This window comes from Vanellus vanellus, assembly GCF_965231255.1.
Source record: "Vanellus vanellus genome assembly, chromosome: 3".
NCBI lineage: Eukaryota > Metazoa > Chordata > Aves > Charadriiformes > Charadriidae > Vanellus > Vanellus vanellus.
Window position 1 is genome coordinate 42,434,500 of NC_138907.1, and position 25,198 is coordinate 42,459,697.

A 25,198-nucleotide genomic window follows, 5' to 3' on the forward strand; every position below is an offset into this window, starting at 1 on the left:
TGATCCCAACTGATCCTCAGCAGCAATGATCCTTCATCCCAAGCGGGAGGAATCCAAACTATTTCTAATCTACTTCTTCCTTTTCCTAGGGAAGGCTGAAATAAGCGGAAACATCTCAGCTAGGAAAGGATGGGAGAGTGGCAGATGACAACCGAGGCAGAAGATCTAGGCCACACAGATCTGGTGGAGAGCTGAAGAGAAGTGGGTGCTCACTGATACTAACAGTGTTATTTGTGGATACTAAACCTGCAAGTTTTGGTATTGTATCTGTTTGGAATCACAATCCTAACAATTATGATATTACACTGTAATACTGAGAGATACCTTTATGTTAAACATATGCTCCTTTCACATTTTTTATGGCAATTATGTCCTTCAACGGTGCCTAATTCTGCCATGGCTGCCAAGTATTGTCCTACTGCTGCAGCAAAAAGACCTCCACATCCACTGAGGAATCATGCTAAGATTAGGGCTTAGTGCTCAGAGAGAAAGAGGACCCTGCCGCTGCATACTGCCCACAGCAGCATCAGGCTGGTGCTCCAGCTTCTTCCACTTGGTGTCCTTTTACATATTTGAATCGGGAAGTTGTTCCTACCATCAAAGCAGGAGCAAACTACCAAAATTCACTCCTGTAACACAGCTGTAGGAGAAGCTCTAAGTTGCTTCTAGTCAAAGTTTCCATAAGTTGATAGGTCCCAAGAACATTTCTCAGTTTACTTGTCTGATTGATTCTCCAGGTTGGATTAGTCCTTGCAACAAATTAAATGCAATCCAGGCCAAGAGCTGTTTTCTGAGTTGGAGTAGTATGGCCTGTGTTCTGGCGTATTTATATTGCATTTTAGAACATCCACAGTATGTGAGAGACAATCAACAAAATGCGCTGCCCACCTGACACAAGATACCTACATGGACTTTTAGAGCAAAAGGTCATGTCACTTTGTTAAGAATGATGACAGTTCTCTTGTTGCAGGTCATCTGAAGGAAGCTCATTACATAAAATCTGCAGTGATCCTCCTGGGGTAAAAATGAGCTTTTAAAGTATATACTGTGTAGCAAATCAATCCAACTAGCAAGATGTAGAACTGTTTTTCACTAGCGAATTTATAATTTTTCTAATTTAAATTTTACAGTGACAATTGAAGTGTTTGATCTTAGCAGAAAAAATTCTTTAAAGGCTATGGGGAAAGGATAATATGGTAGAAAAATCAACATTTACCTAAGCTTTCTTTCTATCAGAGGAAAGAAATCAAGTTATCCATAATTGAATTTCTATAATTGAAAGGAATAAATTGAATCTGTTTGACCTATGGCACCCTATGCCAAAGTCTCAAGGTTGGAAGTAGCATTAGAATAATGCTCAGTTTCTAATTATTTCACTTTAGTACCTGCTGATTTTTAATTCAAATGATATAACAGGAGAAAAATGAAATTACTTCAATGATTTTTAATTCAAATGATTTAACAGAAGGCGGAAAATGAACTTACTTCTACAACTGTGGTTGCCAGAACTCTCATCTGAAAAAACAAAAATATGTTGTCAAAACAAGTTAGCAAGTAAATTAGAAGTCTGAACACAGTCAGCTCCCCTTTATCATGGGCAGAACAATGATAGCCAACAGAAAGAATTCACAGTTGAGATCTGAGAAAGATCTCTAACCTACGTACTGTCTGTTCCCCTATATATAGTGAGGAACTTAAACCCTCTCTTTCTCTCACAGTTGTTTCATGGTTTGTTTGTTGGTTTGCTTTTTTTAAACTGAGATTTTGGAGTGAGCAAAATAAATTTAAAAATACCCATTTTTTACAATAGAGTACAGATCAGCTGTTCTTCTGATGGTCCTTCACAGCTAGAACATCTTCAACCTAGAAGAACATCTTCAACCTCTTCATCAAGAGGTTGGATATGGCATACAGATACCCAAGCTAATGCTGGCCCAGATGACATGTTAACTAGTGCCAGCAAAATACCAGGTAGAGATAGCATATTAGGCTGAAAATAGGAATACCCATATTGGTACAGCATCTTTCAGCAAAATTAACTATCGGTGGACAGCATAGCATGTGCCTCAAAAACTGAAGTGTATAAAATCACACGGTGGTAGGCATACCTGGTGCTATCATCCAGTAGAGACAGGGTCACCTTCTTTGTCCTTTCACTAAACTAGTGTTCCATTTTCAAAAGCAATTTCAACTTTTTCCCTTCTGAATCACCCACAGATGTTTTTTCACCTCTTTTTGCCCCTGGTCATCATCAGTAATGAATCAGTGGTGCCTCATTCCCATCCCAGCAATTCCATATTTCATATACCCAGAAGCTAGTATCAAAGCCTTTATTCCCATAGAACTGTGATGCCCAGTGTCATTATGGACAGACTTTGAGCAGAGTTTAAAACTATTGTTAATCAAGAGTTTAATATCCATGTAGTCATATCAGATTTGGCTTTATCTATAGTAACATTAACTAGAGCGTGCACAGAGAATATTTCTTAAGGCTACCTACTCCTACAGGTCTTCTGCACTGATCAAGGCAGCATCCATGCTGGAGAGCCTGAGAAAGGTCTTATGTTCTAGAGTTAGCAAGAAATGGCTGATAAAGCAGAGTTGCGTACAGCTGTTGAAGCATATTAGGCCCATATTTGTTGCAGAAAGCAATGCTTAGCCCTCAAATAGAGAACCTGCTGGTCTACAAATGAATATTTATTTGCCTTCACTTCAATTTCTGATAGCTGCGGTTATGTAAGAGAACATGGGATTTCTTATCACAGCAACCAGGGTTAACAAAAGTCTCAAAGTCCTCTTTTAGACAATAATTGGAATCACTAGCAATATATTTAGTGGATGATGGAAGCCTGTCACTGGTGAAATAGGATATGATCTTGAAACCTATCCTGATATATACAGACTAAATTAAGCATTCTTAATGCCATCTGACACTAATGCCTTTACTGTCACTAATTATTTGCTGATAAAAAGTCTGATTAATTCTGATTTAACTGAAGTTTAATAAATTGACAAGCAGCGAGACAGTTTGAAAGCTCTTTATTGTTCCTATTCTTATTTGTAAATTATTCTTTTAAAAGTTTTTAACTATTCTGAGTTTCTATCCAGTATCAAATAAAAACGACTTGTCTAGATTGTCAACTGACTCCAAGGATATAACACAACCATTAAGGAAATTGTCAAGTTATATTTGCTTTCCAAAGAGCAAAGAGGATAATACTAGCCTAATCTTGTGGAAATCTTGGTTGTACTGGGCATCAATTTACACCAGGGTGAATGAACAGAATATGTCCCTGTCTCTTCCTACACGTGTATGTTTCTTATTAGTCAAATGCCCCAGAAGTAGTGCAGTTAAAATCTGTATTATATTAGATTCATTAATTTTATCAGACCAAATATTGTTCATTCATGTACATGGAACACACTGACTTCCGTGGGATTTATGTGCATCCAAGAATACCATACGTTTAATAATCTGTACTTTAAAAATGCAACAATTATACAAAAAATAATCCTCTATTTGTCAATGCATTGTTCATAAACTCATATTTGGCCCCTCCACGCAGAGCACAAATCCCACCAATCAGCATCTTCAGGGCAAGAATTTCCATATTCCCTTACCAATATGCTGCAAAGCCAAACTAGGCAAAACAACTCACTAGCTGAGATTTTAAGGCCAGGTCTTTTTAAATCCTTGGTCTTTAAGAGAAGAATAATCATGCAAAAAGTGCAAACTCTGTATTTGCCTTTGTGATGTGAAGTCATAATCTAGCAACAGGACTCAAATGACTGCAATGCTAAAGAACTAGAGTTTTCTCTTGCTTGCATCATGATATGTCAGAGCAAGTCTAATGAAGTCAAAAGTCATTTGCTCAGATCAACTGAGATCAGAGATCATACTATGAGTAAAGGACTGCTGTCATAATGCCTTAGTCATTTTCAGAAGATACGGTTTTGTAAGTGGGATTTGAGGTCTCTAATTCACTGCATTAAGCAGCTGTGTGTAAAATCATTTACACTGCAGTCACTGATGTCAGAGTGACATCAGTCGAGTCTATGAGGAAGCAGCAATTCAACTTGAAAACAGCATGGGCAGATGGGGGTGGGGAAGAGAGCTATTTTTAACATTATACTTTGTGAAATTGTTTTTCATAGGTACATAAGAGGGATAATTCTCTGGAGGACAGAGGACTAGGCTTTCAAATAAATTATTTCAGTATTTACCAAAATTGGAGTATTACTTTGTTGTTTAATCATCCACAGGAGTCCTTTCTCGCTTTACACACTCCTATCATAAGCATTATGCACTGGTCAGCTGAAACCCCTAGAAACAATTAGTGATGCTTTAAAGCTTTACTGCATTGTCTGAAACAATTTTTAATAAACCAGTTGCACTAAAATTGTACAAATATAAAGTGCCAATGAGCATAGACGTGTGATGTACCCCATAGTATCTAGAAGTGAATACCTCTAAATAGTAATACTATCTGGGAGACTTATTTACAAATTCTACTTTAATAGCATCTTCAGCCTGAACTTCTACTTAAAATGGTACAGATCTCCTTACAGTTTGCTGATGAGAGGTGTAACTGAAGCAGCGTCATGCAGACTATCAGAAAATCCAAGACTTTCAAGCTTCTAGATGTTGCTGTATGGAATAACTCTTTGTTGCAAACAACTGATAAATGTTTCTGTCCATTCTAGATACTCTCAGCAGCTGCAGAAAATAGTTAATTCCCTGGTTTCCACTGAATATGCAAAACTTAATTCCAATAGCATATTTTGCATTAAGGGAAACTTTTTCTAAAAAGAAATTCAGATAATTTTCTATTAAACTAACTTCTGTTAAGAATGCCTTTTATTAGCAATCTCTACTTTCTATCAACTTCTTTGGACTATTCAGTAGGTTATAATTGAAAATAACAAGGTATATTTCCTACTGTGCTTAAAAAATAAAGAAAAACTGACCTTTAATAAAAAAAGATATCTAGCTTTTTTTATGGGCAAGTTTGCATGCTAAATCACACTTCACTCAGTTCCCATACATACTGCCTAATAGAATGATAAAAAGGTTTGTTTGAGTCAGAATTACCTGGTTGTTAAAAATAGTTAGCACTCCTTTCTGAGAGGATGTTACTGTGAAATCCAGATGAGGCACCTTCACTATACCCTTAATCACATCTTGTCTCTTGACAACTGTCAATGACAAAATATTACTCTTCATCTTACAGACACAGAAAATCTAAACAAATAGAACCATAATATCAAGAACACTTTCTCTTCCTGAAATGCACGTTGGTACCAACTCCAAGGCAGTAATGCATTATATCATAGATTATCCTATACTTGATTTAAATAATCATGTTGCATTTTAAATAGCATTAATGCATTATGGATGTGCTAGTTCTTTCTACGTCATTGAAAAAATACTGAAAGGCAAGAATAACTGCATAAATAAATAGTCTGAGTCAGGCAAATTCATAATTTCAAAATAATTTAGGAAAATGTAGAACTGGGCAAGGCAGCAATGGAGTGTTCAGACACAATTAATTTAGTAAAAAAACATATTCTGGAACACATAGTAAGAAGAAGCATGAATAATAAGCAAAGACAGACATGAGATCTTATTACTGTACTTTCAATAAAGTGTGCAACACACGGCATTAAAAAATAATTAGCTTTGGATACAAGATGAAATATGTCACCTGCATGAGTAATCTGCTGTTTTTCAGACACAAGGAAAACCATGTTTTCTTCTTTCAGCTGGGAAGACATGGCACCACCTTCTCCTATGAAATAGCCAAAAATCTATGCAAAACAAAATAGAACAGAACAAGCAATTTATAACACAACAACTTCTAGAATATATGTTTGCATGTATAAAGTCAAATATTTATCTCATCTTTTTATCATTTAATATTTTTTGAGTAAGTTTCATATTGTTATTTGCCTCAAGCATTAGTTGTCAACGTGACTTTAGATTGCTGAGATCTGCTACTCAGGCAAAATGTTTCTTCAATGTTCGGAAACAAGACAGCATACACGGGGCTTCTGGGAATAAACCTGAATTAATTGATAAAGCTGTTAGTACAGCTTTGCCTTGTAACAATTGTTTGCAAATAGTAATCTTCAATTTCGTTTTTCTACTTTTACATACTTGTTCTTCCTCAGCTAGAGGTCAGCTAGGAAAAAAATAGTAAAAGGCAGACAAAACAGACTTCTCTGTACTTTTAAACAGAGAGATTCAACTTAGCATAGTGGTTTAGCCTACACAGTAGAAGAGCTTTTCTATAAAGATATGTAGATTACCAATTGCCTGAAAAAGTCGAATATAAGGACCATTTTTTAAAATTATTTTTCAGCCATTTCCCTAAGCCTGGCAATGTTCCATTTGTACTGATCGTGATGGAGATCCCCATACAGGATATTCAGGTAAGTAGCTCATTTCTGTTCCAGGGTGTGACAATACTTTAGCTGAAATGCTCTCCAAACCTCAAGCTCTGTACCCAAGAGTAGGTTAGCCATTCCCTCAGGAAATTAGTTCAGCCCCATTCAGCTGTACAGACATTTTTTAAGCTCCTGTCCCATATTATGGACATTATATATACTCACTTTCTTTCATGAGTTCTAAAAGCAACGCCCCTTTGGATGCAAGACAAAACTTCACAATTTTTTCTAGTTCAACATTTTTCATGTTATACAACAGAACTCCCATTTTTCTTCTTTGAGAGATTCAGATGTACATATTTTAAAAAAATATTCTTACATAATGTTACTCTTCATCTTTCACTTCACAGCTCCCCCCTTACCATGCACACAATTATTATCTATCATACATCATCAGTCAAGACATATCTGTCCATTATAGCCCATTACATTCCTCTTTCTATTTTCTTGTAATATGATCTTGTCTTTCCATCATGTATCCAAACAGGATGCAGGATTTAGTATCCTAAATTCCAGGTATATGCTCCTTCTGCAAAGTCATAACAACATAATCACAATATCCAGCATGAATCAAAATGTGGTAATACTAGTAATTCATACCTATGGACTGTTTTCCTTGTTATAGCATTTTCACAACTGGTTCTCACTGTTTTAAGTTACATCTGAATCCCCCAATTGTTTAGTATTAAATAAAAGGGTTCTGAAACTGGTGTCACTGGAACATTATAATGGAGCGTTTCCCCAGAAAATCAAGGATGTACTGTTTCCACTATCATCAGTTAATATTCTTGTAGCAGGTTTCCACCTATAATATGTATAAAGACAGTGTACAGAATCACAAAGTCATGAGGTTGAAAAGGACTTCTTGGAATCATTTAGTCCAACCCCCCTATCCAAGCAGGGTCAGCTACACCAGGTTGCCCAGGACTGTGTCCAGTTGGGTTTCAAATATCTCTAAGGATGGAAACTCCACAAACTCTTTGGGCAACCTGTTCTAGTGTTTGATTACACTCATGGTAAAAAAGTGTGTTCTTGTGTTCAAATGGAATTTCATGTGTTTCAATTTGTGCCCATTGCCTCTTGACCTGTCAGCGGGCACTATGGAGAAGAGTCTGTCTCTCTTTTCTACATTTCTCCACCTCAGGTATTGCACACATTTTTAAAAGTCTTCTCCAGACTGCACAGCCTCAGGTCTCCCAGCCTTTCCTCATATGAAAGGTACTTTAGCCTCTTAATCATCTTCACAGCACTTCACTGGACTCGCTCCAGTAGCTCTATATCTCTCTTGTACTGGGAAGCTCAGACCTGAACACTGTACTCCAGGTGTGGTCTCAAGTCCTGAATAGAGAGGAGGGATCACCATACTTGACCTGCTAGCAACCTTTTTCCTAAACCAGCCCAGGATGCTGTTGGCTCATATTCAAAGGACCAAAGGTCTTTTGTGCAGAGCTGCTTCTCAGCTGGTCTGTCACCAGTGTATACTGCTGCATGGGTCCTTTCCTCCCCAGGTGCAGGACTTTGCACTTCACTTGTTGAACCTCGCGAGGTTCTGTCAGCCCACTTCTCCAGCCTGTTGAGGTCCCTCTAAATGGCAGCAGCATGACCCTCTAGTGTATCAGCCACTCTTCCCAGTTTTGTATTTGCAAATTTGCTGAGAGTGCACTCTTTACTATTGTCCAGGTCATTAATGAAGATGTTAAATAGTATTAGCTCCAGTATCAACTCCTGGCATGCACCTCTAGTGACTTGCCTCCAACTGGGTTTTGTTCAGGCAGTATTCTTTCCACCTCACTGCCCACTTATTTAACCCTTACTTTGTCAGCATGTCCACCAATATGTTATGGGAGACAATGTCAAAAAACTTACTAAAGTTGAGGTAAACAACATTCACTGCTCTCCCCTTACCCACCAAGCTAGTCATCTCATTGCAGAATCCTGTCAGGTTGATTAAGCATGATTGCTATGACTGCCCCTTTGTAAATCCATGCTGACTACTCCTCATCACCTTCTATGTGTGTTTGGAAATGGTTTCCAGAATTAGTTGCTCCATCACCTTCACTAACAATCAAAGTGAGGCTAGTTGTCCTGTACTTCCATGGATCCTTTCACCCTTATTGAAGATAGGACTGATATTTTGCTTTCTTAAGTGTATGTTTCCATTTTCAAGGCAGTGGAGAACAGGCCTTTCACTTTTCTGGGGCTAAGAATTTGGTGGGAGGACTTTTTCTTTAATGATAGACTGACCTGGTATCAGGTTGCTCCTGAGTCCTGACGGGATGCTGGATGCAGTGGTAGGGCTAGGCCAGTAGCTGCCCTAAAGCCAACAGAGGTGGAAGCTCTCAGTGAGATACCCAGGAGTGTCCTGTCACGCTTCCCGTATGAAATGAGGCAGTGCAACACCCAATCTTCTGTTTCTGCCCATCAGGCAGAACACTGCACAAAGAAAGGGCATCTTAGAAATCCCTTCCAGCTGCATAAATAGCTGCTACTAACTCTTATCATGGAGACAGGGGATCCCAACAAGCCCCACCCCATAGTGACTACCAGAGGTTAAAAAGGAGCATAAATGATGAAGCAACATGCAATTTACACATCTTTCAGATGTTTGCCACTAAAAAAAAATAGAGATTTCAAAGCACCAACTACATTTGGGGAAGAGATGCAGAGGTCGGTTTCCCAAGTCATTGATAAATGACAGCTGACAGACTGTGCAGGATAGGTCTTTTAAATTTTGGATCTGGTAAATGACTAAGGGTAGATCCTAATATAACTAAAGAGAACATTTAAAATTACCTTACTCCTTACTCTTTTTTTTTTTTTTTTAATTAAAAATTGTCCTTTGAATATGGTTATACTGTTGTGAATACTGCTGGAAACTTATGAAACCCTTGAACATGGAGGTACTTGACAAAGTACTTGTCAGGAAGATGAAGAAATAGGAACACTCACACAAGACCATGATCTTTTGGGTCATGGAAATATATTTGGGAGATTTTGTCAAGCGAAAGAGGCCAGATATGGAGAGGTAAATTTGAAAAAAATAGATCTGTGAGAGTAGGAAGAGAGGAACAAAGGGTCAGGGATAGAGTTCTGGGAATGGGCGGTGGGAGGAGAGAGAGACAGAGACGATAAAAGAGAAATATTAAAGGAACAAAGTGACGTGCATGCCTCTTCCTTGACTTTCAAGATTGAGGGCATGCTCAACAGTGCTGAAAGCAGCAGGGGAACTCAGAAGCACAGGGATGAAATACAGTCCTTTTAGAAAAAAATCACTAGAAAACTGGAGCACAGACAGCAGAAACCATGATGGCTATTTAGGATGTTACAGAAGGCAACCATCATCAATGATACATTTGAAAAATTAAGTGATAAAAAAGAAGCTGAACCAAGATCAAGGCTACTTACATTGTTCACAGGGGGTAATTAATGATATATCCAAGTTGCAGTTTATAAACGTGATTTGTCTAATAAAACTAGTAGGTTAATTAGCATTATGAGAATGAATGTGTCAAGTAAGGCAGACCCATCTGTCTCTTTTACTATCTCTCTCAAACAACAGCTGGTCTCACCTAGAATACCCAGAACACTTTCCAGTCTTAAAAGGCCAATTACCATTTCAACAGAGTTTTCAAGCATGTAAAGGAGCAGGTTTGCATTTTTTTTTTCTTTTTTCCATAAAAAGAAGCTTCACTTAAAAGAAATGAAAAGGCTATGGAGGATGAGAAAAGCATGTGGGACTTAGGCTAGTCAAGTGTTAAATAGAGTCAACTTAAAAATAGAAATAAATAGAAATAAACAGAAAGGGAGGAAGAAAAAAAGGTCTGTGATCCTCACCAGTAAGTAAATGTGTACATCTTTGAATGTCAATAGGTGAAAAAGAGATGAGGAGACTTTAGAGCCTTAGAGGAGCTACACTTATAAACCTGTGGCATAGTAAGAAGAACAAAGAACATTGGCTTCATTCCTGAGATTAGCAACACTCCAGGATTATCTGGACTGTTTGGGAACTGTAGGGTTTGTCAGAGAAACAAAATTTAAAAAGACCACCACTATGTAATATGTAGGATACAAACCAATCTTATTTTATTTTATCAGAACCCATTCAAATAACCCTGGAAATATCTGTTTTGGTCCAGTCATTACAAACAGGATGTTATCACAATTACAGTAGGTGAACAATGCAACGATTATTCTGTTTCAGTGTAAACTAAATCTTACAGGACATAACAATTTTCTTACTTCAGTTTTCATCTCTCTGTCTATACCAAGCCTACCTGTAAGACAAATCTTATTGTTTTGTTCTGAAAGGAGCTTAGATTTGTAATGTGTTCCATAATGTATAGATAGCTTGAAATATATATCACCATCAAATTTCCCACTAAACAGAAGAAAAAAAAACAAAAGTGAAAAACTCACTGCGGCCTTTCAATGCAGTATTGTATTTCAAACTGTGCTGAATAAGGCTGTGTCAAGATAAAGAAACCAGACTGAAGCTAATTCAAATAGTCTGATCTTCGTCTATGTCATAACTGAATTACCGCTTCCATCATGGATGAACTTCCCATTACTTTATGTTAAATATTTCTCCCCATGAGAGAAAATACACCCCACCCCCTCACACACACATTTACACTTTAATCGGGATTCTTTCGATCAGAGAAATAACAAAGATTTCTATTTTGCTACCTACAGCAGTCAATATAGTCTCACTGATATCCATCTTTAATATGAAATGCATACTGTGAGATACTGAAGATTCATTGATTACCAAACTCCTCTTTTTATAAGAAAGTTTATACACAGAGCATTTTAAAAGGCTGTTGTCAATCAGCCTAATATTTCAGTATAACACAGTGCTTTCTTGAATGGAATCATATCTGCATACAAAGAATTGTCCTATACGTTTAGCTGCCAGGAACTGCAGGAAAACACTCAACTGATAGGTGGGACATTTTGGGCAGCAGAAAGTTTGTAAGACCCTCTGCTGCTCTCAAGGGTTCCCTGTTCAGCCTAGCGACAAATGCTTAACGCTGAACAACATAGAACCAGCTCCTTAAGGTGGTATAATGAGATGCCTGACAATGTGCAGCAGGATAATGGTTGTCTTTGCATTTTGATATTGGGGTTGGGTTCTCTTACTGGTCATGATAATCCACCCCCTCCATTTGTTTGAGACTTCCCCAGAATGGGAGTGGAGCATCTCCCTTATGAGGAAAGACTGAGGGAGCTGGGTCTCTTTAGTTTGGAGAAGAGGAGACTGAGGGGTGATCTTATTAGCGTTTATAAATATATAAAGGGGGAATGTCATGAGGATGGAGCCAGGCTCTTCTCAGTAGCAACCAATGCTAGGACAAGGGGTAATGGATTCAAGCTGGAACACAAGAGGTTCCACTTAAATTTGAGAAGAAACTTCTTCTCAGTGAGGGTGACAGAGCACTGGAACAGGCTGCCCAGGGAGGTTGTGGAGTCTCCTTCTCTGGAGACATTCAAAACTCGCCTGGACGCCTTCCTGTGCAACCTCATCTAGGTGTTCCTGCTCCGACAGGGGGATTGGACTAGATGATCTTTTGAGGTCCCTTCCAATCCCTAGCATACTGTGATACTGTGATACTGTGAGAATAAGAAATTTCAGAGAGAAATTTGATAAAAGTCTTTGCAATTACAGATGCCTTAAACAAAAAACCTGTATGTTCTGGAAAGCTTTGAATGCAGATGTTTTAAGTAAAAAAAATCCTTAAAATGAAAGCAAATACAGAGTCTGACAAATGAAAACAGAAAGAAAATGAAAAGAACTTTCTGTGTTTTTCTTTCCCTCCCCTTACTTTTAGAGACTTTCAAAGAAATCCTGAGCAAAGCCAGGACTTCATCTTTAAGTATCCTCTCATGTTGTATCAGAAATAGCGTGGCCAGCAGGACTAGGGAAGTGATCATCCCCCTGTACTCAGCACTGGTGAGGCCCCACCTCGAATACTAGTTGTTTTGTAGTTTTGGGCCTACAAGAAAGAATAAGAAAGAACTTTCACTACAAGAAAGACACTGAGGTGCTGGAGTGTGTCCAAAGAAGGGCAACAAAGCTGGTGAAGGGTCTTGAGCACAAGTCTTCTGAGGAGTGGCTGAAGGAACAGGGGCTGTTTAGTCTGGAGAAAAAGAGGAGCAGGGGAGACCTTATCGCTTTCTATAACTACCTGAAATGAGGCTCTAGCGAGGTGGGTGTTGGTCTCTTCTCCTAAGTAACAAGCCATAGGACAAGAGGAAAATGGCCTCAAGTTGCACCAGGGTAGGTTTAGATTGCATATTAGGACAAATTTCTTCACAGAAAAGGTTGTCAAGCATTGGAACAGGCTGCCCAGGGAGGTAGTTGAGTTACCATCTCTGGACGTATTTAAAAGATATGTAGATATGGTGCTTAGGGCCATGGCTTAGTGGTGGACTTGGCAGTGTTAGGTTTACGGTTGGATTTGATGATCTCAGAGGTCCTTTCCAACCTAAATGATTCTATGATTCTGTAATTCTATGATTCTATGTTGAAAATGGAAGTAAAGAAGGGTGACATGCAAGTAGGAGACATGCATAGATAAAACATTTCAAATTTACCTCTCACAAGGTGAATTTAATAACAGAGGAATTGGATGTGGCCTAAAGTTCCATCTGATAAAGAGGGCTTATAGACAAATTCACTAGAAGGCAGTTATATGATGTCTGATGTCCTCTCAGCTAATTATTTCACAGATTTCGCCCTGGTCTTCCTTGAAGAAAATCTTTAACGCCTGACATAAGCAAAGTTTGTGAGTAAGGTGACATTGCAAGTAAAAGCAATGTTAAGAGAGGTATTAACCAGAAACGTTCCCATATAGAAGCTTATTAAATAGAAAGGACCAAACACATTGTTTTTAGGGTGGTATTAGGAAATTACTTGATACTTGGATTACTTGGATACTTGGGTATCCTCAAGGTTCAAGTAATGATGTGATGTTCCAGTGTAAAATAAAGTGGAAATATGGTAATGAATTTATAATTCTTGTCCCTTGGTAATACCTTGTCTTATGGCTATAAGTCCAGCAAGGACTTGCCATATATGCAATGCCACCTATGCTATCACAAGAAAGTTACTGTGTGCTGGAAGTTATGTCCCATTCATACAATTCTGTCTTCAGGTAGAAAACAAACAAAATCTTGTAGTAACATATGAGCATGGATGGTCTTGATACAGAATGGCTCTAACAATGTAAAAATCAGTCATTTTTATAGAACTGTTGCTTGAAACACTATCTATGGGAAATACCTTAATAAAAGCTACTTTTCTAGAGCAAGTGTACCTAATTACTCATATCACATGCAAAAAAAAGGGCAATATGTTTTCACAAAATGTGTCAAATGGTGGATGCTATGGAAGTATCCTTTTTAGATGGTTCAGAAGTAATTTACAAATAGAAAGATTGAAAGTCCATCAAGGGTTACTAAACACAGTTCGCACTTGCAACTCTGGCACAGAAAAACCTTAAGCTATATGCAGCCAGAAGCTAAAAGGGGTAACCCAAATCTATTGTTTCATAGTTACCTCATTCTTACATGCTTTTTACAAAGACTTGCTATTTACCACCATTAGAGACAGAAAAATGGATTACATCTATCTGACCCATCTACAGACTCAAATAATATATACAGAATTCTTTGGTTAAAAGCTCTCCACTAAAATGCTGCCATACCTCTAATGCTTCACATTTAAAGTACAGGGCAGATTTATCTCTGTGAAAAGGGGAAGAAGAGGAAGGAGAGGAAGCAGAAGAAAAGAGAGAAAAGAGGAATGAGAAGAAAGGAAGCATTGATGATGGTTTAGCTAAAGCTAAACTTCTCCCCAGAGCACAAATTGCATGCTGCAGTCATAAGAAATTTTGTATTTTGTCAAGAAGCCTAAGGCCAATGCATATCAGTGAAGTAGTTCAGAAGAAGACATGGACATACTCAAGCTCTATGTTCCAGATCCTGCTGCCTTGTCAGGAATCTAGTAAATCAAACTTTGCTTGAGGATAAGCAGTTCTGGTAGACAGCTCAGTGCTCTTTCACAAAACAAACAGGAAAAATGTTTTTATTTAGTCAAGTCATTTTTTAACATGTATTCGTGTGCATCTACATAATAGACTAAAGAATATTGGTTCAGAGAGAACAGGGGCCAACCTCTTCAACTCATGTAAACCAGGGGAGCATAATTAATGTTTAATAAGAATTTTGATTTGCAAATTCAGTTGATGTAACAAACATACAGATAGAAAAGTAGTTCATCTACAAATAAAAACATAGACATAGTATAGACAGACTTTATTTAATTCTTTCTAATTATCCTTTATTATCAGACCTCCAACGGTATGCCTTTATAAGAACAGATACTTCTCAGAGTTTGAAAGAGTGCAATAAGAAATATATATATTTGGAATAAAAAAATAGTGCTGCTTGCTGAAAGTACTGGACTGATTTTGTAACTAGCGTAGTATGAGCAAACCTTGCTCTTAAGAATCTGCTAGAATTAGCAGCATGGATTGTCCCATGTGTTAAGCTGTTTTACATGATATATTTAGAAGTCTGAAATTAGCCAGAGATAGCAGAAAATCCAGTACAGGGAATCTCCTAGCAAAATGCTTGCAGAGACAACCCTGTCACTTGCAAAATACCTACCTGTTTACCCACATGAAAAAGTGGAGAAAGGCTGGGGTCAGCAAAGCACTGCCATACTTAATCTTTCACTGACATGATGGCCTGAAATAACTAGTCCTCACTCTAGTGGAATAGGTTAGGGATGCCTCTGGGGATTACGTTCATATTTACAACTTCCACTTAGACTGAATACTGATCTTCTGATGCTCAAGTTTCACATTCCAGGTTTTGGCACTAGGAGCACAGGATTTTTCTTACTTAAACTAAAATTGTAATAGCATAGGGCACAGAATAGCATGAGTTAGAAAAAGCTAAATTTTACAATAATACAAACTCCTTCACCTCTCAAGACACATACCAGAATGAGTATCACCACTCAAATTTCACAAGAGAAATTCCAAAGAAAAATTTTAGCCTCATATCTTCAAATGTCCTCTCTGGAAACTTTCATTTCAGCAAATGTACATATGCAAGTTTCTAAATTGTTTACTATCAAAATAAACATGGACCCTCTTTCTTTCTCAACTTGTTAAAATTAAACATCACTTCTTGAATAGGATAACATAGCAACAAGTAACGTACTGTGACCAGTTCTTCAATTTAGCTTTTGCCTAGATCAACCAAAACAATATATTTGATCTAATTTTCTAGCTTCAAATGCACATCTGTTTTCCAAATAAATTTTTTTAGGAAATGAATGGTGGCCAGGTTAAATAACAACATGAAAGTGTCCCATTATGCCATGGAGCTAATGAACAACAGGTTCATGAACAACACATAACCAACAACTTAATATTGTTACCTTTTAATATTCCAACTAGTTGTTTATGTTTAATAAAGTTTCAGAAATCCTTACCTCACACCATTCTGTCCTTGCATCAAGGTTGTTGCTAATCTTCCTGAAAAAGGCCTTAACATTATGATCCTTGACTTCTGGACCAAAAATTGTCTGTGTGGTTGTATAGAACTTATCATAGTCTATCTCATCTGTATGGGAGGAACAATATCCACAGAGTTAAAAATTGATGAGGTAAAGCCTACTTCCTTATCTCCTCTCCCTCCTGTTTTATTTCTCCTTCAATGTCAATAGCATGCAAGTTCCAGCTCCTCACACTGTATTCACTAAAGCATTTTGGAAAAAAAAATAATAATTCAGTCTTTGTGTTCAGTTTTTTCAAAACCACCTGATTTGCAATACATGACAGGAAACAGACAGATAAAAGAGCAGGTGAAAAATTCTCACCTCTTCTTTCTTCCCTTGCTCTCATACCACAATTCTGCTTTGTTGATCTGAACCTGGATGGTGTCCCGGGATAAAGTTTATCCTTTCATGCAACAATAGCTAGTTGCATTGAGAAAAGCAAAACTTTGCCCTGATTATTTACAATTATGTAACTGGATTTACATAATTAATTGGGTTTGTGCTTTTACATATCGCTAGAAACATTGCATTGTGCTAACTTGTATATGTGGCAACTCCACCAATTATATTTTGCGAGTAATCACCATAGCATTATAATTTGACCAGAAGTTTTAAAAGGTGGAGAAAAGCATTCTCATAGCACAATCTGCCTATTTCCTGTAAAAATCAAGAAGACAGAGTTTGAACATTAATTTGAAGTTTTTCTTACAGTCTTGTCCTATGACACCTTCTCTCCATATGAAAATCACCCTTTTCAGGAGAAAGATTAACTCTTACCCTCATCTTCAATATACAAGCCTAATCTCTTCTTTGTCTTCTGGGTTACTGTTTTTTCAACTAGTTTCTGGAACTGCTTCAAAGCATTCTTGAAATCTGGCACTTCAAGAGCAGAGCAACTCTCCTTATCACAATCCTCCTTTTCAGACATCCTTTATTAAAAGAGGACAAGGTAAGAGGGAGAGCTCTTCTTACAGGTGGTCCAAGCCTTGTTTTGCCCCTTAAATCTTAAACTGCCACATGAGTTCATATGACATGCAGCAGCATGACAGGTATATCAAACATTACATAATAAAAAAGAGGTGACTGGCTTAGCATCACAAGCTGGCAAACATACTAGTGAACTGGTGATGTCACAACCCCCCATTATATCACTGAGTCCTACTGGCTGAGTGGCCCTAGGTTATGAACCAGGATCACTAATAACCTGACATGTGCGATTATTTCATGGTATCTTGTGTAACTGGTGGTATGAAGTTTCTCACTTCCAGAGCCAGACAAGGATTTCATCAGGGTTCAGTTCTGCTACAGCTGGCACTGCTTTAGCAATATGAGATCACATTCTCCAGTAAGAACATACCTTTGAGACTAGCTGTTGCAAGTTTATCATATCTTTCAGACTTTTGTACTGAGTTAGGAGGAAGGAAGATTATACTAATTATCTCTAAGTTTCATTGCCTTCTTACCCTTTGGATTATTTTCAACTTTTCTGCCAAAGGCTGCACACCAACTAACACAGTTAGGAACAGCTGCAATTGTGGATTCCCTTGAATCCACACGTCATCTGGTGAAGAATGACAGAGCCAGTTCTCTGTTTATATTTGCTCTGTGACAGGAGAACTGAGACCAGCCTGATGATATTCTAACATGTGCTACTGCTGCAAGGCTCAGCCAGGGATCTCAATCTAGGCAGGGATGCCTGGTTTTACAGTAGCAATAAGAGCATTTTACCAGGGATGTTAAGTTATGAATCATTATTCACGTAGTACAAAGAGGCCAAAGACATCCAATTCAATCCGAAAAGAACTAGAAAAGCACTTTTTGACAGTTAGTTCTTGGGAGTAACATTGAATGTTTGCTTCCTTAGTAAATCTCAATTTCTTGAATATATGCCTTGTTGTCCACTTCATTATACTCAAAATTGTTACCCAGTGAACTAGAACTTCCAACCTAGAAATGCAATTACCCTGCAGAAACATTTTTTTAATTGCGTAAATCATTGTGATTGAGATTGTAAGAAATCCAGTGATGGAGTGGTGGAGTTTTAGTTATTTTCAGCTGTCCAATTGCCTCTCCCTTAAGCTTTAACAGCCATTCAAACACCCTTTACTTGTCTTACTTAACTTCCAGTCAAGTTATTCTTTCTCCTAACATACAACTAATGAGCCCAGCGATTAAGTGTTGGCTCTTAATATGTATCTGGCCAAAGCTCAGCTACATGTCTTAAATGGTTACTGTTTTGAACAGGGTCTCCATTTAACTTGCACCTAAGTTCAGTCAGGATCTTAAAGTCAGAATACTCCTATACCAAGGTACACCAAGGACCTTTCTGGTTTTTGTTCTCAGGGCGTAATTAAAAGCAGAATAGGACTATTCAGAGAGCAAAATTGCAGCTACCACTTTCTTTTGAAAGTGGCAGCCCAGAGCACTCCCAGGCTAATTGAAATTGGTTGATATGCTACCCAATGTCTTGAGATCAGACAGAATTTTTGCCCTGCAAGAGCACTAGTCCCTGTGTTATATCTGTGTTGTCCTTCTATCCCACCACATGTTAAATTCTTTACTGAATACTGGAACCCTAGGGTATCCTACTGGAGTGCTGGAAAAGTGAATTTACTTTTCCTCTAGCTGAAGTAGAATTAAATTCAAAACTTTCTCCTGTATGAGTAACACAGTGACTACTGAAGAAAGGGCAAGTACCAGTTCTTGTGGGAGTATTCTAAGGAATCAAGCTTCATTCATTCTTTGGAAAGGAATGTTGTAAAAATCTGTCTTCAGAGAATGGTTCAATGCAGTGAATTTTAAGAAGGAAGCATTTCCCTGAAAAAAAAAAGTGCTTGAAAAAGTAGTTTTATGATTTGCACCTGTGATCATTAGTAGTCTTCCATTAACTAAAAAGTCACAATTTTTTAAAAAAAGCTATAGGTATTGCTAAGTAATATGTTAATTACTTTGGATCATGTTATAATCACAGATTCTTTGCATATGGAAGCTAGTTATCTTGCTCAGCATCCTGGATTCTACAGTACACCTCAGATGATCAACTTTCAGTTCCTATGATCTTTTAGTGAATCTGACTCATTATGCTTGATAACATTTTGCAAATTGTAAAGGCTTACCATTTTTTGACACTGCCATGTGAGGCAGTGTGTTCTACTGTGAAGTCAGAACAATTGTGTTGTTGTCTGGGCTCTGCCATTTCTTCTTTCTTGGTAACCTTATCAGGTTGCTAAAATCTGCCTGTAAAACAGGAACATCCAAACCCTGAATTAGTTCCTTTAAAGTATTAATAAACCTTCTAAGTTAATGTCCACATTTTATGTGTGTGATATCTGCAATCCCTTTTGTATCTCTATAATATGCTGACATGAATATTATTGGCATAATAAAAATAACTGAACTGTAATTGAAGGTGAACACAACTATTCATGGCATTAGCTGTGCTTACGCAAACATTCATTTACATTTGTTCACTGATCTTCCAGTTAGTGAAGTATGTAAATCACAGTCATTAACACAATCACATATTTCTGTGATCAACAAAATTCTAAAGTACTTCAGAGAAGCACATCAGTGATAATGAGTAGAGCTGGTATCTTCTGCCATTCAAAAAAAAAAAAAAAATGGAGCTCATGAAGAAATCACAAAAAAAGTTGTTGCCCCTCTACTTATTCCCCTTACCAAGATAACTTACAAAATCCTAGATTATTTTCAGTTTTATACCAGTGCAGACTTTACTGCTTTATTAAGCAGATGATTAAGATTTGGACGAGAAAATCTGATGAGAAGGCCAGGCCAGAACATCCACTTTGACCCTAATTAGTGTCCTTGCTCCCAAATTTAACACAGGCATCATGAATTCATAAAGTTTAAATCCAGAAGGGACCTTGAGATCTTCTACTTTCACCTCCTTTATGTTACAGATCATTAACTATCAGCCATTTATCACTATAATGAGCAAAACAACTTGGTTCTAATGCATAACTTGTGGAAAGGTATCCAGTTTTAATCTGCAGACACCAAGAGACGGAGAATCCATCATGTTTGTTCCAAAGGTTAATTGCTCACATTGTTAAAATTTAAGCCTTCTGTTTGAATTTGTGTGGCTTCAGCTTCCATTCAGCAGTTGTTGGAACGTCTTCACTGATTTGGAGTAATAGTTGGTGTATTCTCCTACAAGGGGCCTTTGTACCTGAATTACTTCTCCATTTTTTTCTCTTGTTAATTAAAGCAGATTGAACTCTGTGTCTCCTACTGCAAAACTTTCCTTCAGACCTCAAAATAATGCTTGTGATTCTTTCCTACATTTTTCAGCTTTTCAATATCTTTAAAGAATGCTGATGCCATGTTGCTTTGCTATACCATAATAAGCAAATTGGTACTGTGGTCAAATAATGAATTTCAGTCTATTTGTTAAATTCACTTTTCACTAGACCATATTGATCAATTTCTTTGTATTGTTCTTTAGCTATTGATCTCCAGAATACTGTTTCTATTACTTCACCCAAGGCTGATGACAGATTCATTTGTCAAGGCTTTCTTGAATTGCTGTGCGTGGAATCTCTGCTCCATAAAGGTTCCGTAGTTGAAAGGAAAGGAGAAATTATGTTTTATATTTTTTTGTGGCTATCATCTGAAGGATTGACATCAACCAGACATGTTTCAAGAATAGCAAAACCACTTATTCAAAAAAACAGATAAAGTCTTCACACAGACTTGGGAAAATCAGCTTAACAACAGTTTTGAAACATACAGGGAAGACAACAATTTGGTATTAAACAAATTAACTAAAAATAATGCCTGTAAGTGTCTCTGCCTGAAATAGTTAGTTCTTCAGGAAAAGTGGTGTTTCAAGATATGCAACTGCTTGAAGTTCTATCATTTCCACTGGGAAGAGCACAAATGTTTCTGGGTACTCCTCCTTAACAGCGATGACTATGTATTCCAATTAGAATAAGGAAGAGAGTTTGACAGAGAAATGCAGCACTGATTCCTGGAAAAGGGAGCGATCACTTGAGGGTGCATTTTTGCTAGTTCCAACAGTAATTCTCCAGGAAAACATTTCCCTTGTGTGTCAAGGTACTCAGGGGTTGATCAGATACTGTATCTTGTCTGGAGTTACGGTGTATTTGATATATCGCTTCCAGCTGAATCCTTGTTAGGCAGTGTTTCCTGTTGGTTCAGTTTTTGTCCCCACTATACAAAAAAGATGCAGACAGGCTGGAGAGGGTCCAGAGAAGGGCCACAAAGATCACCAAAGGACCGGGAAGCCTGCCACATGAGGAAAGGCTGAGAGAACTAGGTTTGTTCAGCTTTGAGAAAAGAAGGCTTAGGGGACACCTTATCACCATGTTCCAGTATTTAAAGGGAGGCTACAAAGAAGATGAAGACTCCCTTTTTACAAGAAGTCACATTTAAAAGACAAGGGATAATGGGTACAAGTTACTCTTGGGGACTTTCCGATTGGAAACAAGAGGAAAATTTTACACAATGAGAACAATCAGCCATCGGAAGTGGTGGATTCCCCTTCATTGGACACTTAAGTTTCAGCTGGGCAGGGTTGTCGGGCCATCTTGTCTAGACCATGCTTTTGCCATGAAAGGTTGGACCAGATGATCCTTGAGGTCCCTTCCAACCTGATATTCTATGCTTCTATGACTCTGTGATTGATTTTTCCATTCTCTGTCATCTAAGCTTGTATGACATGTGGCTATATTCTCATTTGACAGTTAATAACAGTGGTTTAAGGTTTATAAAAGATATTTACATCCATCCTTGGAATGGAAAGGTTAAGAACAGAAAACTATGTTTTGTTCTCTTGCAATCACCCACGAAAAAACTTCATGTTATAATGAAAATACACAGAAACCCCAAATAAGGAACCAGTGCTTTCAGTACTGGCTGATTCTGTTGTCTACGATGTTTAAACTCAAAAAAAAAAAATAAATTACAGTACAATGTTAAAAGAATATGTGATGACTGAGTGGACTGACAAACAAAAGTGAGAAGATAGGAATCACATTAGAAGATAAGTGAAGTCTAAAAGGGAAATTCAATTTTAAATTGATGAGTAACAGGAAGTACTTGCATTAGTAAGTCTACAGTAGCATTAACTGAATGAAAAGTATTTTCTTTCCTATCCCCCTGACTGATACTGTGGAAAGCATAGGATATGGAATATGATAGAGTTAACATCTACTCAGAAGTCAAAACTCCCAACTCTCCTCTTACAGTGTAATCATATTAGTCTCAAAATTCTTAGACCAGTACAAAATTAATGATACTCTGTACAGCTGTAAATAACAGCTACAGCAAACTCATTGCCGGATTGGCAGCTCATTTGAAAAAACAATCCTTTCAATCTTTATCTCAAAAACCATCATGAAATTTGATACTAGTTTTAAAATTCTGACCATGTCTTTTGACAGCTCATAACTAATACTCAAAGCTACTGCAGAAGACAAAGCATCAAAAGGTGATAGATCTTCTTTCCTGCCTTTACTGGGTTGCTAGTCACCCCTTCTGGTAGTCTCATTCAAAGACAAATTGTCCCCCAGTAAAGATTCAGAAGATCCCAAAGAAAGCATAGTAGCTCTAAAATGGCCTTAGTTGTCCTTAAAGAGGCTCTGGCACATAAGAAACTGGTTCTAACTCTGGATTTGATTCAGATCAAGCCCAGCCATTAAAAAAACTCAAACAAACAGTCCCTGAAGCCACCTTGTTTTAATGAACTAAGCTATATATCCTTTGCTATTTCATCCTTTTAAACATTCCCTTAAGCCTGGCTGTGTTTGCAAGTGAATCAGGATAGAGCTGCTTGAGTTCAGAGCACTTGAACACCTCTCTGACTGGTATGGGGTTGGGCAAACCAACGTTTCATTAATTTCAGCAATGTACAAATTAAAGTTCTCCGATGAAACAGTGTTGAACAGGTGCTATCAAGTTCACATTTACATGAGCTCACTCTCTTCTCTAGTGCCTCCTTTCTTCATATTATTGCCCCAGAAGCAGTATCCCACTCCTTGCTGTAAAGGACATTTGCTCTTCTGTGTCACTAACAACAGCTGAAATGATGAAGTGATAATTTAAAAAATCGTATTAAAACCATCTTTCCATTATTGATTAGTATGTTGGACTCTAGAAAAATGACAACAGCCAGTGAGTTTGTAATAATTTTCACTTCCTGTTTGTCACACTAACAAGAAGCTGCAGCATAGGGGTGAACTCCTATGGAAGGTTATTCCTTTAAAATAAACACTTCATATCACAACTGAATTTCACAGGGTTATTGTTGCAAAACTTGGTGTTACTGGTCTTACATTGGTTTTACAATGTTAGTGTTTAGGGTTCAAATTGCCCTAGGAGCTTTGTCTATACATCCAAGGGAGGTATGATGTCAGCAGCTAAAAGTATATATCACCACTTGTTTTAATCTACTTAGCAAGAATCAAGGGCCACAGAGGCATCAATACGCATCTGCCACCTGAGCACGTACCACAGTCCCACACAGGTTTGTATAGCAAAGATGAAGTTCATCTCATCTAACTTAGGCATCTAAAAGTTAATCATTCAAGTCACCTCATATGCCAGTCAATAATAATAAACACCTTCAGAGTGCGATTCATCTTACTGATCTTAGGTGCTTAACTTTTCAGTACATTATTTAGGTGAGATGAATCACACCTGCAGCTAGTACAGCTATTTGTACAGATGCCAGGTATACTAGAGTTCACATGTTATGGTACCTGCTGCAGTCAACTTCCAGCTGTAGCACAGACAGCACCTCATCACCTCCCAGGATTGCCCACTTGGGTCCCTCCCCTGATGCAAGCACTTGTGCTTGCTTCAGTGAACCATGTTTGAGCCAATCACTTTTCTCAGTCCAGTATATTCTCAGATTCTTGCAATTTTTCTACTTAGCCTGCTTTATGATTTAAAGTTCACATCCCAATATGGACTAGATTATACAGCCAGGATTACCAATTCTGTAAGACCAAGCCCAAATTTTCAACTTTTGCCAATAGATTTGTGCATTTTTTTCTTACATATTGCATTATCAACAGATGTAAATCTATATTAAAAGCCTTGTTTTCATGCCAAGTGGTTGGGAAAAGATTAAAGGTTTCTTCTGTCTGTAAACTCTCCCTTGTTCTACAGATATACGCTGCAGCTATATATAGATACAGTGAATAATCACTTGGCATTCATCTACCTTTAAGGGTAAAGAATAGCAAAGAGAAGATGTAAGAAAACAAATATCTGGAGAAGTCTGTAAAAATCCAAATTGAAAAGCTAAAAGCTTTTTGGGTTTTTTGCTTTTTGTTTTTGTTTTTTTTTTTTTTCTTTCACAGGACTGCAGTCTGGCTGTCTACCATGCCTTTTGAAACAGCAAGTTTTACAAAGTTCAGAACAGTCAGCAAAAACCCAGCATCATCTAATTCCTCAAACAAATGTATTGAGTATGGACAGAATCTCTCTTCTTTTCTGCTCACTCTTTGCTTGTCAAGAAAGATGGGAAAGAGCCTGTGACTTGAAAGGCATGCTAGCAGGAGATAAAGAAGAAAGAAGAGAGAAATCGAGTGAAAGCAACATGTAAGTGAATGAACAAACGGGAAATTAAATAGGTCTCTTAAATGCCTTAAAACACTCTTCTTCCATCCCACAATGTTCTCACTGCAAAAGCCCTGCATTTTTGATGGTATAGTTAGAACTGGGAGTCATGGTTTGCTGTTTGTATTTCTAAACAAGGTTAGAAAGTAGCAGAGACTTTGGCACTTTATTTACTCTGCTTCAGATTCCTCAGCTCTAACATGTGAGTGACACTCAATGCTCTGATGCCCTGAACCGTTTCAAATTACTAAATACAGCAAAGGCAGGGAACTTTTGAAGAAGTCTGCAGACATCTACAGACTTTCCAGTTGTGAATTATTATTTCCATAGCTGGCTTTTAAGGTTTTTCTTATACATATGTAAACATATATCTACACACATGCACATGTCAGCCACCTGAAAATTTACAGCAAATGCATTCTTCCATCCCATGTAAATTGTGCATAACAGACGACACATTAAAAGGACTGTTGCAGAAGTGATCAGGAAGTTTCAAGGACTGTTTTTATAGTACAGGACTTGGGACCTCTTGTTCTACTATTTTAATCTCAGGAGCTCAGCTTTAGTACTTCG

At 37.7% G+C, this 25,198-nt stretch overlaps 1 protein-coding gene across 1 annotated transcript in view; it reads right to left on the bottom strand.

The window, feature by feature from the left end:
• Positions 1 to 16,946, bottom strand: part of WDR64 (WD repeat domain 64) — a gene marked incomplete at both ends in the record, with an annotated part of 73,846 nt that extends 56,900 nt beyond the window's left edge. Inside the window, 5 exons of the mRNA XM_082480700.1 lie at positions 1,486 to 1,515; positions 5,093 to 5,196; positions 5,706 to 5,808; positions 15,953 to 16,083; positions 16,796 to 16,946. Of these exons, the coding sequence (XP_082336826.1) occupies positions 1,486 to 1,515; positions 5,093 to 5,196; positions 5,706 to 5,808; positions 15,953 to 16,083; positions 16,796 to 16,946 (519 nt within the window). The remainder of the gene's footprint in view (positions 1 to 1,485; positions 1,516 to 5,092; positions 5,197 to 5,705; positions 5,809 to 15,952; positions 16,084 to 16,795) is intronic.
• Between the last annotated feature and the right edge of the window lie 8,252 nt (positions 16,947 to 25,198).